The sequence below is a fragment of the Lonchura striata genome, chromosome 1 (assembly GCF_046129695.1).
Source record: "Lonchura striata isolate bLonStr1 chromosome 1, bLonStr1.mat, whole genome shotgun sequence".
Taxonomy (NCBI): Eukaryota; Metazoa; Chordata; class Aves; order Passeriformes; family Estrildidae; genus Lonchura; species Lonchura striata.
The window spans coordinates 29179600-29195401 of record NC_134603.1 but is presented as its reverse complement, the minus strand read 5'-3'; the positions used below and the strand labels follow the sequence as shown (position 1 = coordinate 29195401).

Genomic DNA, 15802 nt, shown 5'->3' with positions numbered 1-15802 from the left:
TGTCATAATTAGCCTTAAGAAGGCAATAAAGATGTTTATTCATCCTCTTTTCCAGCTCATTGGGGAAAAAATATCCATCCCTCCAAGGAAGGAGGATCCTGAAGCTATAGAAAATGGGGGCTTGACTACTTCTTCAAGTAGATTATCTGCATGAAGTCACACAAAAATGCACTTAAACCCTGTACCTTAGCAGCCTGAGTTGTTAAATGGAAGTGCTAACATATGGTTTGAGCAGAAGGTTAGACTAGGTGACTTCCTGAGTTCCCTCCTGACCTATATGTTCTTGTGATCCTATTTGCTTTGAGACACAGAGGATGAATGAGAAGGGCACTCAGACATTACAAGGTTGATTACTAGTGAAAATCTCATATAAGTATCCTAACATTTCAAGGTTATTATATATAGCTTTTTACTACATATATATGGGGGTAAAATCCTGTAAAAATGCTCATGGACTCAGTGCAAATGACATCTATGACAGCCAGAGAAAAACATCAAGTCATCTTGTTCTGGATGATATAGTAGAACCTGCTGGTAATGTTGGTTTTCAGAAAGCCAGCAAACTGAAAAACTAAACATCTGTTTTGACTACAATTTTTTTAAGTAGTATCATAAACTTGAAAGGCCTTTTACTGAATTATGTGCAAGTAAATTTACCAGGCAGATTAAGCAGAAATATTTACAGACAGACTGATGCTAACATGAACAAGAAAAAGAAAAAGCACTTGTCATCTTGCAACACAGAATACCCAATGAGTATAAAGTGTCTACAAGTATGACAGTAAAAAATTTGAAAAATAAATTGCTAGCAGGTAAAATGATTCTGTGACTAATTTAGAAGATTACTTCTCAGGGTGAAGCTGAGTCAACAATCTCTTCCTCTTAAGACACATCCTCTTCTCCAAGTACCTCAGCTGCAGCACATTTTAAAAGCAAAAACAATGCAAAAGCAATAGCAAGCCCTACTGTGCAGATGCTCTCATTTTCTGCTACTACTGTTTTAATTTCCTAGCAGATCCCTGAAATAGGAAGGTTGTGATTGACTTCGGACTGCCTGGGCACAAACTCTAGTCTTAGCAGTTCATAGTGCTGTTTACCAAACTTGCATCTAATGTCCATTTAAAATCTAATGTCCCATTAAAAAAAGTGGCAGGGAAGAAAAAGAAATAAAGCTTAAAACAAAACACAACCAAAAAATCAAACTCACCTTGCTGGAGGCACATCAATATTTGAAGAAACAACCTTGCGCTTCTGTTCCAGAAGACAAACAGAACGAGTGTTTTCTTTTTCATACTCATGAGCTCTGTTAAGTTTTTTGGTCTCTGCTGTTTTTAAATCTTCCTCCTTTGTGGTGAACAGGAGAAATTGTTGGTCTGGCAGTTTTCGACTGATGTCACTTTTTACATCCTCCTGTTGAAATGCATGGAAGGTCATTTCACGCTTGATGTTAGCTGCCTGAAAAATTGAAAGCAATTATTAAATTTTCCTTTAATTCACCTAAAATGGGAAACAACCCACTACACACAGGCATTTGCTTCTAATTAATTATTTGAATTAGTGAATACCATTTCTTTGTCCTTCATAAATTCTGAAACTGCCATTAATTTCTCGAAGATGTTGAAGACCAGCCAGGAAAATAAGCAATTTTTGTCCATTTGATAAAGCTATCAACCTCTTTATGTTAATTCAAAAAGGTATTTGAATTAGAATGTCATAAACCAGATTATAAACAACATATCTTTAATGCACACACATCTGTGTCGCACAGCTATGCAAAAGAAATCCTAGCTGCCTTCCTCCTAAATTTTCAGGGAAAAAATTCAGAATTTTTCCAAATTAAACATAACCAAAAAACTAAAGCACTTCCTTACAGCCACATGCTGGATTCTTTAAAAGCTGTATTTGTAAATGACGTTTTTTTCAGGAGTATAAAAATAATTTGCTATGATCCAACTCATCTGCCAGAAGGCAAAGGGGAGCAAGTGATGGCAGCAGGATCTCTGCGAGGAGACCATCCAGCAGTAGTGAGCAGGGACACACACCCAGGAGCAACTCCAGGTTGTCTCTGCCAGCACTTCCCATATCTTCTGGTCTGCCTCTTCTCACAAGCAAAGACTTCCCAAGCAAACAGGTGTCTTAACAAAGACACTGCCACTCTGGAATACAATGTGCTGATGTTTTTTAAACAAACTATTGCAAGGTTGGAGGGAAGACCCCAAACACTCATCAGAACCAAGCCACTCCACCTTCCCAGCAAGCAAAACAAAGCACAGGACCTAGATTTTCTTGTGAAATCCATTCTCTGGGCAGCTACACTTCCCTGGGCAGCTACAGTTTCACAGGGGCAGACCTACTTGTGAGGTGACCCATCCAACAACCCAAACCGCCAAGTAAAATAACAGCCCAACAAAGTGGCAGCTTCTCCTGCCTTGAGCACAGGTACTTCCACATCACATGCACTTGCTCAGAGAAATACAGCTGCCTTCTTGAGCTGGCAAACTGGATTTTAAAATACTTGTAAATTATTGCTGATCTGACATTGGAGATATCCAAGCTGTATTGTACCTAGATAGTAACAGCACCAATAAACTGAAATTCCTATGTCAACTCTTCCAACTTATTCCTCCTTTTCATAATCCAAAAAATTAATTGATATATTTATTATATATAAATATATTATACATAGATATATTTATGTAGTAAAATATATTCCTCTCTCCACAGATCTCTGTTTGTAGATGTCAAACTTTGGCAGTTACGAAAATGGTGCAAGCAATTTTAAGTTCACAGGAAATATACTTGCCACAGTAATTTTGCTGTATTCTGTAAAGTGTATCACATCATTAATGCATATTTAGGACTGATGATTTAATTGTTTCTAGTGCTTCCACTGAGGGGCTTTTAGCAGTTGCTTCAAGAACAAAACAAGAGTTACTATTCTATGAACGTAAACAGTAGAAAGAATTAGAAACTTTACACTTCTTCACACACAAACAGATGACACATTACCAAGAAAATCTGCCTGGAAGACAAAACAGTCAGCATGTGATCATACAGAATTAGGAGAAGACATATAAACAACACAAATTGAATTCTGATTTAATGATTTTTTTAAAAAAAAACTTCTTAGATTTACAATTAGCCTTTTTTTGAGTGCCTGAGAATCACTGAAATGCTGTTACCTTCAATTTTCATTAAAACTGACTTATAAGTAATGCACTGAAGTAACAAAAAAGCCTGAAAATACCCAAGCTCCAATATCCAGCCCCTAGAAATATGTAACATCAAATAAGGGTTTACGTTAAGATTTGATTTCCATCCCCTCCACTGCTGCATGGTCTTCCCTTGCATGACCACACCTCCCTTCCTCCCTGCTCAGCCGCTGCAGAGGAGGGCTCTGTGCAGGGCAGGAGCAGCTCCACACGCTCTGCTGGCAGGGGTGCTGATATGCACAAGTACTGGGCAGCACCAGCAGCTGCCTCCTTACCCTCTACAACCTTTGGTGTGGAAAATGCTGAGAGCACAGGAGAGGGACATCCTCCCTCATTCCCTACTCTCCAATGCCAGACTGAACTCAGTTTTCATCATTAAGGTTTTAAATAATCTTTTAATGGACTAAGTGCATGTCTGTACCAAAGGAAAAACGGTATCTTTGTCTTCTATTTATGAAATTGTAGGATTTTACTCAGTTTCAGCAAATGTAATGTGCCATACATTGCTGAGTTTTCTTTACAGACCTATGTAGTGACAACAGAAGGTTGCAAGCTCAGACTACAGCTGTAATATAAAGCCAAAACCAAAAATAGCAGAATACTTTTACTGTGATACCAGATAATCTATTCTTACACATCAAATTTATCCACATCCAGTTCAAACACAGTTCATATGTCAATATGCCAATTAATTGTCAGCCCCATGCATGCAAATGGAAGTGAGGAAAGACAAAAATCATAGAGCAAACACTCAGGTTACAGAAGCAGCTCAGGTTCTTCAGCCAATGGCCAGAAAAAGCAGAAGCCCAAATCCAACGCTTAGACTAATTCTCTTCCTCATCTTCAGTTTTCAACAGATGCTTGGAAATACTAACTTCTTTCTAAACTTTCCCTTGAGAGTGACTACATGTAAAGAATCTTTTCTGCTTTAGAAGCAGGTGATCATGAGAGAAAGTCAAGAGTTTTCCTTGGTGGGCTTTCTCCAGTAGCTTTCTCCTACTCCACATGGAGTTTTTCCACTTTAATTTGTCCACGTCTCTGGAAGCCATTTCCCTTTAAGACATCTGCCCTGTCTGGAAGTAGATGGTGTCTTTTGCTGGAAATCCAGCCACCTACACAAGCAGCCATTGATGTGAGGAGTGCTCAGGGCCATAGTCATTTGAACTATCAGGTTCCTCACTTCCTGGCAAACATTGATTAATGACCAGGATGCCTCTGATTTCAAGCTCTGCTTCACTAGCACTCATAGTTCAGAGATAACAAAGAAAATTTCCAGTATATCTTTCCAGATAGTTAACTGCTCTGCCATATATTGTCAGTAACTTTATTTTTTTTTTCATATATCCTTAATATTCTTTTATCTACTTGAGTCTTGTGGTGGTCCTTCAAGTCCAGAATGTTTCAGCACAAATTCTGTGGAAGATCTAGTCCAACCTGTATAGTCCTGTCTAACAGACAGCTAGAATGGAAGACTTTGACACCATTTTATTTTGGTGTACTTCCTATACTTCACATTTCTCCATCCTTTGCTGTTCTCAAATGGTTCAGCTTTTCTTGTCCTTCAAATTTGCCATCTTATTGCCTCCAGTATCAACTTCTGGTAAAATTTCTGTCCTCTTCATGCACTTGATGAATTTTAGCTCATACAAGCCACTTGATAATAGACTGTTTTTCTATGCAGTTCACTGTATATTTTCACCCTTAAGCCATTAGAAACCTTCAGCTTACTTTCAACAGTTCTTTACAACCTGGCCTCAGGCAACCAACATTTCTTGGATGTTCAGTCACAGAAACAGGAGCTATAAACCACCTGTAAATTAAAAAAACTAGTTTTGTTTCTCTCTGCAGTTACCTCTACTTGCCTTTGCCAATTTCCCTCCCATCACTATTCGGCAAGGGAGACTTTTGATACTGTGCTCCTTGGAAACAACCATACTACCCAAGCCTCCCCACTGGAGTGCAAGCATGGGGCAGTGCCAGAGATGAGGTATGATGTGGCATTACTCCTTCAGTAATCATCCTGCAAAAACTAAAAACCATTTCTTACTTTGGTTTCTAAGTAAAAACTTTATTAAGAAAGACTTTCAACTTCTGTTTCAAAGTTATGAAGACTATAATATATATTTAGATCGAGGGTTTTACTTTTAAGTTAAGGGTTTTACTTTAAAGCTTGATTCATTATTATTAAACGACAAAGTTTAATAATCCATGTGACAGCTAAATGATTAGCATAGTTACTATTTTCAGCAGTATATTAATTTTTCATTGCAAAACCTATCTTAACTTGGCAATAGAAACTTTTATTGGTGGTATTTTGTCATAACCAAATTGCTAGTCCTGAACTCCATATCAAGACCACGTGTTGCAATGTAAGTCCTGTCCAAAATGATGAGCATGTTTGACACTGACACAAACAGGAATTTAAAGAAGTGCTTCCCTATTCCTTTACAAATGATGTGCAGGCTGCAATTTTTCAGTAGTTTAGGCCTTAACTTATGCGCAGTCAATTTTTGCCCTATCCAAGAGCACATCCTGATAAGACGCTGACATTGCAGTCAAACTTCAGTCTCCTCCAATTTCAGTTAAATTTCAGCTTGCATTTTACCCTGAACAGCAAAAAAAATTATTGATCAAAAAGACAACTCAAGCACTGAATTGCCTATTCAAAGGATCAGCGAAAACTAGAATAAATAGATTCATCACATTTATATGGAAACAGAGTCGGATTTGACAGATTATGTATGTCACTCCTTTAGCACAACCTGATCGAACTTTATCATCTTCCCTTGCTTACAGTACACTGCTGCTTAAAAACTGGAGTTATTTATTTACAAATAACCCAGTAGCATGTAACAGGCATTAAGATGTCTGTGTTTCCTATACAATAGAAGGCATTAAACTCCCAAGAATATTAGCATTATTTGCCTCTAGTGACCCAACTGTATGGAAATGTATCTTCAAATGTGAAAACTGACTCCTTCCCACGTTCTTTCAAATTTCCTTTTTTTTTTTTTTTTTTTTTTTTTTTTTGGTGCACAACCTGTGGATTCAGGTGGGCACAGCAGGAATAGAAATGTAATTTTTAACAGGCTTTGTAATAGATGACACGGACAGATGGAAATAAACTATTGGAAGAATTGCCACACCACATACCATACCTACTTTGCTGACAGTTTTATAAACATCTCAAGGGCTGATTTCCACATGGCAGCTGCCCAGCTCAACAGAGCACTGCCTGTATCCATTTTTGTACAAACTTTTTTTTTTCCCCTCAACCCATAAAGCTGTATTTCCTTTACCTCACTTACAGACCACTCTAACTGGACTCAACTCCAGCGTCACTTCATTCCAAAAGCAACAAGATCCCTCACTAGCCACACTAGGCTGTTTCCTAGAGTGGGAGAGGCAGGGTTGAGGGGTAGTGATAAATCAGGGAGGGTGTAACATGCTAATTGAAAAACACGTATCAAAAAAACCCACCCCACCAGCAATCACCCAACTCACTGCTCCAATTCTGGCTACTTGCATTGTTAATAGAGAAATAGTTTTAACAGCGAGTCCTAGGCCTATGCACAATATTAACACTACATAGTGATAAAGAAGACACAGTTTTGGATGTGGATTTTTGATTTCCATCAGATTTACGATGTAATCAACTGATCTAATTCCATCAAAAAACTCTTTAGATTAAACACCAATTAAAAAACCACCAGATTAGACAGATTAGCTATGAGATGGTTTAGCACCAGCCAACCTTCTGCATAACACTGCTGTTTTTCATAAACAGTTTTTTGATTCTGGCTTTCTGACCACCTCTTTCCATTTTCTGAAATAGATGTAATCATTCTAAGTATTTGGGACTGCCAATAAAACTCCCAACTGGCAAGAAAACAAAAGTTCCAGAATTTTTTTTTAATTAAACAAGGCTTTAGCAACATTTTTGATCCATTAAAAAACAAATAGGCAGCTCAATGGGGAAGTGAAAGAAGGAATCAATATATTTCAGCCTAGCATGTTAATGGGAAACAAGAATGAAATGTGTATATGTAAGATGACATACATTTAAAATGTTCAGCCAAATAAGAGATCAATAACAAGAGCTCAAGAACTGCAAGGCCCTATTCAGGCCCTGAACAGCCAGGCAATGCTCTAGGGATAGGGATAAGCCACTTTTCTCAACAAGAAAGAAACCAGGAATTAAGTTCACAACAAAACACAAAAAGCAAAAATGAGAAACACCAAACCTGCTACCAAAATTAAATGCAAGTAAAAAAATATTTAAATTAAATCCCTGGAAGGACAAAAATTTTAGTTCATTTAATTGCTTCATACAATATTTCTACTTCAGGTTTCTGTTACAAAGAGGTTTTTTTTTCCATGTTAAAAGGCTCTAATTTTTGACATTCAAAAACAGTGTCCTCACTGGAAGGAAAGAATGCATCAGATTTCCATTTTGCCAGAAATCCCTATTCATACTGCAACACAAAGAGATAAGACAGATTCTCGTAATGATGCTTGGAAATAATCTGCCCTGAATTTCAATGTATTATTATATTTTTGAGTATACTTTGCATTTAATTACTCGCTTCACCAGCAGTTGCTCATTACACATAAATCACATCAATCTAATCACTCTAAGCATTTATAAATTGTTGGTCTCTAACAATATAGAACATAATGCATTTTAAGGTCACTGTAAATGTTCTTTACAATATACAGTACACATTAATGTACAGTAATGCACTATTCATCTTCAACCAGGCTAGGAAAAAATCCCTATCTTCATTTGACCAAACATAGAAAACCATCCAAAGAATTTATTTTCTATGTATTAAAACACAATTCTAAGTATGTTAAGTTGCCTGGATTCACAATACAGTGTTATGCAGCAAGAACTGCAGTAAGCAAGAAGTTTCTACCCTCCCACCATCATCACGTGTATGTCAGCACTTACCTGGCTAAACATAACTCATCTACAAAACCCACATATCCCAGCACCAGTTTAAGGTGTTTCTGAGTTCTAGAGAATCTACCCAGATGAATGAAAGAAACTTTCACTCCCACTTTTGAAATCCAGTACCCAGCCAGGTACTTGTTGTACCCCAAATAAAACTACCACCAACTTCTGACATCTGAACTACTGCACTAACTGGCACATGAAGCATAAATGTTATTAAAACTGGACAAAAAGGTCTTACTGAAGACGGTAAGGAACGCTGAGAATTCATGGTCCCTCCCATACACCATTTTCAGGTCTGAACAAAAATTATTCAGAGATATTTATGCCTTTTTCTCTCCTCCACATCAACAAATGAATGAAGATGTGGAAGTATGGTAGCTTTCTTTCCCATCCCATATGCAGGTATAGTAAGTTCCTCACAGAAAAGTACATGGCATAACTTCTAACATTATCAGACACCAATAAGTAAGTTACCAAATTTTAATACTAATTACTGAAAGTGTGCCTCTTCAAAATTTGCTTGCAATGTTTAAGTCTCAAAGAAATAACTGTGTGTTCTGTGTCCTGGCTATGCTGTACACAGAGGGGTGTGACCTGCAGTGACTACCCTGCAAACCCAACTACCTGGGTTCCAGCTAGACATTGGCCCCCAGGCCAATCATCACTGGCAGGATCTCAGCAGAGCTATTCCAGCCCTGCTTTCCTTTTCTTAAATAAAACAAGTGCCTAAGACACTGCCTCTAAACATCTAAAAATATTGACAGTACCTTGGAAAGTCTTAAACAGGAGGAAAGTGGAGAGTCATAGTTGCAAAAAACAGGTTCATTTTTTATTTAGGAATTCTGTTGCTTCAATCTTTGCCAAGCATGCTCACCACTTGGTACTCCACCATGCTAAAAGCAGGACTTGCAGGCCAGGAATGGGCAGTCATAATTACCTTCCCAATTGATGGTTGCACAGAAAGTGAATTTAAAATTAACTAAACCAATTATCACATATTTTTTCTCACAAGGACCTACGTGCCTGACCCTGGAAGTGGGAAGGAAGCAAGTGCCAGGCAGCAGGTTCACCTCACCTCTCCTGCAGCGATAGCAGTGTAAGCAATGCCCAATGCCATCAGAGCAACCTGTGGCCACAAAGAGAACAGATGCGGGCCTGGAAATGTGTGCTTTGGGCTGGCCAAAGAGAACAGAAAGAGAAAAGAGGTGGATACACTCAGGTCTTGCTGGTCATCTCTGGGGAAGCTAAAAACCCTAGAACTGGAGACAAAACCAATGTGGGAATTCTGTTCTTATTTCTGTTGCATTACTAGATGTACTTATAAGCTGCAAGTAGTGAACAACATCAAACCAGGTGTTCCCACTGCACTGACTTGAGTTCTGAAACCTTATGTCACGGTATATTTTTATGATATGCCTATGAATATCTATTTTCTATGAAATGGTGATTTTACTTGCAAGAGATGCAAAAAGGGTCTTAGAACCCAGTGGTAAAGTATCTACTGTCTTTGCTGCCCCTAATTTTGATTTTCTAGATTAAAAAGTTGTACACAACAGCCCATATAGCTTAATACAGCCTTGTATATGGACTGTCTTACTGATATATCAATATGGCATTTACTAGTTGAACTATTTCAAGACTGTTACAAGTAAAAATGATCAAGCCGAATTTAACAATTAATAAAATAGATTTTTTTATTTCAGTCTTAGACAGCCACAATCAAAAGAACAGTGCCAAGCCCAGGATCTGTGCTGGGTGAGATGCAGGTCCGACCTCTGTGGCATCGGATCTCCTATGTTCACACCAACTGTTCTGTCTGAGCAGTTCTTATACCGAGCAGTTCTTATTCCATCTATTCTGCCTAAGGCAGGGTTTCTTTTCTTCTTTTCAGAGGCTCACATATTCATGTAGTTTCTTTTCTCTGCTTCCAGCGGAACAAAACCATGTCCAGAATCGATGTATGCCCATCATCCAGTTACTGGAACTCGCACTGAGGTGTGTCTTCCTGATGGCTCTGGCTATCTCAATCTCAGATATTTATTGAGTATTCATCCCCTGGGTGTTCCTCAGATCACCTTGGAGAAAGACCCATCTCTGTGCAAGCCACATTCATTCGCTTGCAAATTAGGTCCTTCTCTCTGCTGCCAGCTGTGGTTTTGAAATACCATGAAGCAATCTTCTCAGCTCCAGCTTGTGTGCTTAAGAAACCTTATATTTCTCACCAACGTAACATATTTTATACATCTATTTCTTATAAGCACAAATTATCCAAAATAACATAATGAAGACCATTGCTGAAGATGTACAAGACACTCCACCTGTTTCTCTCTTCATCTGCTGGTGATCTGGGATCAGTAAGGATGGCAGCAGCTCAAAGAAGTACTACCACTTCTATAATCTTATTCAGGATCAAGTAAGTAAGAGCTCACAAAAATTAAACTATAGAGGCACTACAGAGGCACCACACTTAGCAGAAGGTTTTGGAAATGCTGCTTCACTTGCTCCTCAGCAAAAAAAACCCCTTGATTGGGGGTCACATCTGCATTTGAAAACCCTCCTCCTCTTGACTGGAACAAGTAGGATATTTTTAGTGAAAAGAAAACCAGATTGGCTTTATTTTCAAGATCTCTTACAATTAATATAGAGATGTGAGATTTCTGAGGTCAAAAGTTATTGTCTGACTTTAAAAGAGGCCAGCTTAGAGGAGATACTGCAGATGTTAGATCACTTAAGAGGGTATGGAAATATAATCCATTTGACTTTACATCCTAGAACTCTGCTTTTTTATTTGTTGGTTTAAATTATGGCATTTAATTGAAATTAAACCAAGGGAGTTCACAGATGTATGCAACTGTTTTAACTTCTGAATGAAATAGGTGCTGTGAATGAAAGAGCCAGTGCTGATCCCTCATGCTGAAAGCCTGGAGGAGATATTACAAGACAAAAATTAAGCACAAATCCTTATCTCTAACAGATCTTGAGGCTGGAAGTAGAAAGCACTATCCCTCAGTGGAGGAGAACAAGCAAGAAGCACTGCCTCCAGCAGAAGATTCTCTCAAATCAGAGTTGAGTTTGAGATAAAAACATGTAGCAGTTTTTCTGTTCAGATTAGGAGAGGTGCCAAAAAAGGAGTTTATTTTTGTGTCTGACTACACAATAAACAGTATCACAGAGTTACAACTCATTACCCTTGAAAGCAACAAAATAACATCAGTAAAAATATGCAGAGGCGAAAGGCGGCCTTCTCCAGCTGCTCCAGGAAACAGCCCTCTACCAAACCACTACAGGGATGGAATAGTACCTCATGGGAGAAAAGCCTTCATAAAGTATTGCAGTTTCCAATATGGGGAACTGGACTTGCCCTGGCTTGTCTGGCCCCTGCTGCTGAACCAAATGGCGGCAACTGTGGTGTTTCACCCCAGAGACACCTTTGGCTGGCTGGATGTTGCAGCTGGGAGCATGAGGACAAGTCCAGGCCAGCCGGAGCTCACGTGGCGGTGGAATGGAGCTTCCCTCGCAGAGGTCCCGCTCCTCAGGTTTGCTAGAGAAGACTTTAAGGCTATGGTGAAGGAAAGGAGTTGGTTCTGATGGAGGGTTTAATCCAGAGCTTTATTCTGGCCCACAGGCCTCTGAGTGTAGGAGCAGCTCCAAGCAGAACTCTGAATCCCATCACTGCTCCATCAGAACTGCCCTGACCGCGTGGTTCCCCTCTCTTTTACCTGGGGGAGGGGATGGGGGAAGGGACAGGGAGCCACCAACCAGGTATGGGAGAGGAGGTCTCAGGAGACAAAGGACAAAGGATGGCCCAATGCCCCCGAGGCTGGAGAGCATCTTTTGAACCTGCCCAATCACTTGACTGCACTTCTGGAATGCCAGGAGTGACAGACAGTGCTGGCAGGGGTCAGGGTGGGGAAAGGAGGAGTGATTGACACACCTGGTAGGACAACTACAGGGTAGAAACCTGGGGTTCTGGGGAAACCATGAAATCACACTGCAACCCCCACCTAGTTTTGTTTAAAATGAAGAGGACTGGGTTTGGGGGGCAGAATGCTTGCCAAACCATGGTTGGTGAATTGGTTCCCCTCCTTCAGGAGGATCCCTATCTTCAACTGAGGCTTCGAGGTCATCCACTGGAGCACAAGGGGCTTCCAAATGGTAGACTGGAAGGAGGGAAGATGAGCTTGAAATTAGCTTGTAAACCATGTGCTTGATCAGCCCAAAACCAATGCTAACAACTACAATAACAATAACTAGAATAAACAGTACTAAAAACACAGTTTTTAGAATAGATCCCAACTAGCCCAAGAGTCCCCAGCCCTTGAACAGTCCACTCAGCCAGTCGTCTGTTTCTCTCGATGTCGTTCGCCATGATTTTCATGCTGTTGATCACAGCATGGGCATTCTCTGCTTTCGATGACAGGTTGAGGCAGCAGAGACCTTCAAATTTTTCAAAGTGATGGTTGTGCAGGAGGAGTGTATAGTCTATGGCTGCCCTGTTTTGAATGGTGGCTTGCCTGGTAATTTCCTCATCTGATAAGAGGTCACTCGGGGCAGTAGAAGTGAGGTTTGCCTGTTTTGCAACCCATTATTCCAATTGGCCAAATTCTCCCATGCTTTTTTCTGCCGAGATCCACAGCAGAAGGACTCTTAATTGCAGTGGCCTTAAATCTGGACCAGTGAACAACTTCCAAATTACAGTCTGGGTCTAATTGTCTTAGGTCCCTTTTTGGATGGCAAATTTATGTGCATTGTTTTTTATCTGCCAATGCATTAGATTTGTTCGATTTGGGGTAAACAGGCTGAGCTTGCCAAAGGTGCATGGACTTCCAAGCAGACAAGGGGGGAACCTGCCCATGGCTCCATATGTTTGCTTTGGGCTGAGGGCCTATGCAGGGGATCGCTGGTGGAATGATCATGAGTAGGATGAGGTGCAGGCTTGGTCTCATGGTGACTTGAAACTGCACACAAACAGTGGGATCTAAACCGGTAAAAGGAAACCCAAGTCAGAAATATATTACAAACTATTCCAGATAGGAGGTGTAAATGGAATTTCTTCCAGGGAACATGTGCGGTGTCTCCTCCTCCAGGCACCATTAGTGACCTAGGGCGCTTCTGTAGACCTCCCTGAGACCTTGGGGACATAGGGCCTTACCATTTGGATGGAACCCACTTTAAACCAGAGGGGGTGGACATGCAGGCATATCCACATCCCCATGTAACCAATTTGTAAAGTCCCACTGTCTTCCAAGTCTCAGGGTCCTTTACTAAGACTGGAGGCTTTTCTTTCACGGACATCTGACTGCTCCCCCCAAAGTGGCATACGACGGGCAGACTCAGGTTGTCAAAAGAACAGTTCAGAAAATTAATTGTGAACAGTACTCTGGACAACTAGATGTGGGGAGGTTCCATTTTCAGGACCTGATGCTGCTGGTCCAGGACGCTCTTGATATCACGGTGAGTCCTTTCCACTACAGCTTGACCTGTAGGGGAGTAGGGGATGCCTTTTTTGTGCTCTGCTCCTGTTTGCTGCAGGAAACTACTGAATTCCTTGGATTTGTAAGTTGGCCATTATCAGTTTTCAACTCCTTAGGGATGCCCATGAAAGTGAAAGCCTGTAGGAGGTACATTATGGCATCAGAGGATGATTTGCCCGTGTGGGCAGAGGCATAGACCGCTCCAGAAAAGGTATCTACACTGACATGAACATATTTCTGCCATCTGAATGATTGTATGTGTGTTACATAAATTGCCACAGTTCACAACTGTTCAACCCCCTCTGCTTTGCTCCTGCACTTATCGTAGGGAGTGCATGTTGTTGGCAATTGGGGCATGTGGCCACAATCACTCCGGCCTGTTCTTGAGTGATGTGAAACTGATGAACTAGACCAGGTGTATTTTGGTGGAAAAGCTCGTGGCTGATTTTTGCCTGTTCAAAAACATTTGGGAGAGGGGTCATCTCTGCAGGCGCAGCAAGAGCATCTGCCCTTCTGTTGCCTTCAGTGGTAAAACCTGGCAGGTTGGTTGGTGCATAACATAAAATGGTTGCTCTCTGTGGGAGACTAACTTAACAAGTTTTGAGAGCAATTAGAAAAGTGCAATGATAGACACTTCTTGCAATATTGCTTGATCTGCCCTGGATACTACTCCTGCCATGTAGGCAGTCTGTAATCAAATTGGATGGTTCTGAGAACTTCTCGAAGGCCCTAATAACTGCAGCCAACTCAGCAAGCTGAGGTGAACCTTCCACCTCAGCAAAGTCTGTCTCCCACTGCTAAATTTGAGGATGCTTCCAAGTCATAATGGACTTGTGGGATCTCCTGGACATGTCTGTAAACACGGTCAGAACCTTTTTTAAAGGTCTCCTACTTTGAACACTTCCCAATTTCAGGGTGAATTGAACTTCTTGTTTGAAAATTTTGTGGGCAGGCTGATGGATAGAAATTTGTCCTGAGTAGGAATCCAGAGCAAACTGCAATGCTTCATTTTCCTGAAGCAAATGTTCCAACATTGCCTTAGTAATTTGGCCTGATTTTAATCCAATTGGAATGTGAATGCACTCAAAGTCACATCCTGCCAGCTCCTTGATCCTTGTCTTAGCTTTCTGGATCAGTTCTGCTGGGGTTTTGTCATTCTCTTGGCCCTTTGGTGACTGAAGAAGACTCACTCTATGATCAAGAGAGGGTCCCTCTGGCTCTGGCCCTTTTTAGCTGTTTCCTTTGCCTTAGGTGTTTGTTTCTGCTCCCACCGGAAAATCATTTCATGGAGGTGTGGCAACTTACCTGAGATGATAAATTTGAATGGCAGGCCAGACCAACATTGGTTGGCCTGTGTTCTGGACATTGCTGCCTGAACTTTTTCTAGAGCTTTCTTTGCCTCTGGGGTAATAGCCCTAGGAGAACTCGGGTCCTCTCCTCCTTTCAATAAATTGAAAAGAGGGGCAAGATCTTCATTAGTCAGACCTAGCCAGGGCCTTACCCAATTTAAAGACCCACACAACTTGTGGACATCCACAAGGGTCTTGATCTTTGTTTTGATTTCAAATTTTTGAGGAACAATGGTCCTCTTTCCAATTTCTTAGCCCAAGTACTTCCAAGGTGGCATGTTTTGAATTTTCTTTTCCTGGAGCTCGAACCTGGCAACAATCAATGCATCGATTGTTAGGTCAAGCACATGGGTGAGTAAATCATCACTGGGGGACACACAGGGATATCATTCATATAATGATAGGTGATGGCCTTTTCTGCGGCTGCATGCACCAGGAACAGTAAGAAGAGACATACCGCTGGCAGATCGATGGCAAGACTTTCAGTCCTTGAAGAAGAACTTTCCAATGGTACCTCTTCCTCGGGGCTCCCCTGTTGATAGTAGGGACCAAAATGCGAAACGTGGTGCATCGTCAGGGTGTACGGGAATTTGAAAGAAAAATCCTTTATATCAATGACAGCCAAATTCCAATTTTGGGGGAGCATCGCTGGGGATGGCATACCAGGTTGGAGAGAGTATTGTCCAAATTGAGGGGCCAAATGGACAATTGGCAAATCTACGCCTGTTTGTGTTAGATTATCCAGAGCCCTTGTTGGGGAGATACCTAATGACCCAATGGGGAGAAATGGGGTTTGTTAGCTGGGGA

General features: G+C 40.7%; 1 protein-coding gene across 1 annotated transcript in view; it reads right to left on the bottom strand.

The window, feature by feature from the left end:
• ZNF704 (zinc finger protein 704) overlaps positions 1–15802 on the bottom strand; it is a 105242-nt gene that overhangs the window by 78572 nt on the left and 10868 nt on the right. Inside the window, exon 2 of the mRNA XM_021550571.2 lies at positions 1208–1455. Coding sequence (XP_021406246.1) covers positions 1208–1455 — 248 coding nt within the window. The remainder of the gene's footprint in view (positions 1–1207; positions 1456–15802) is intronic.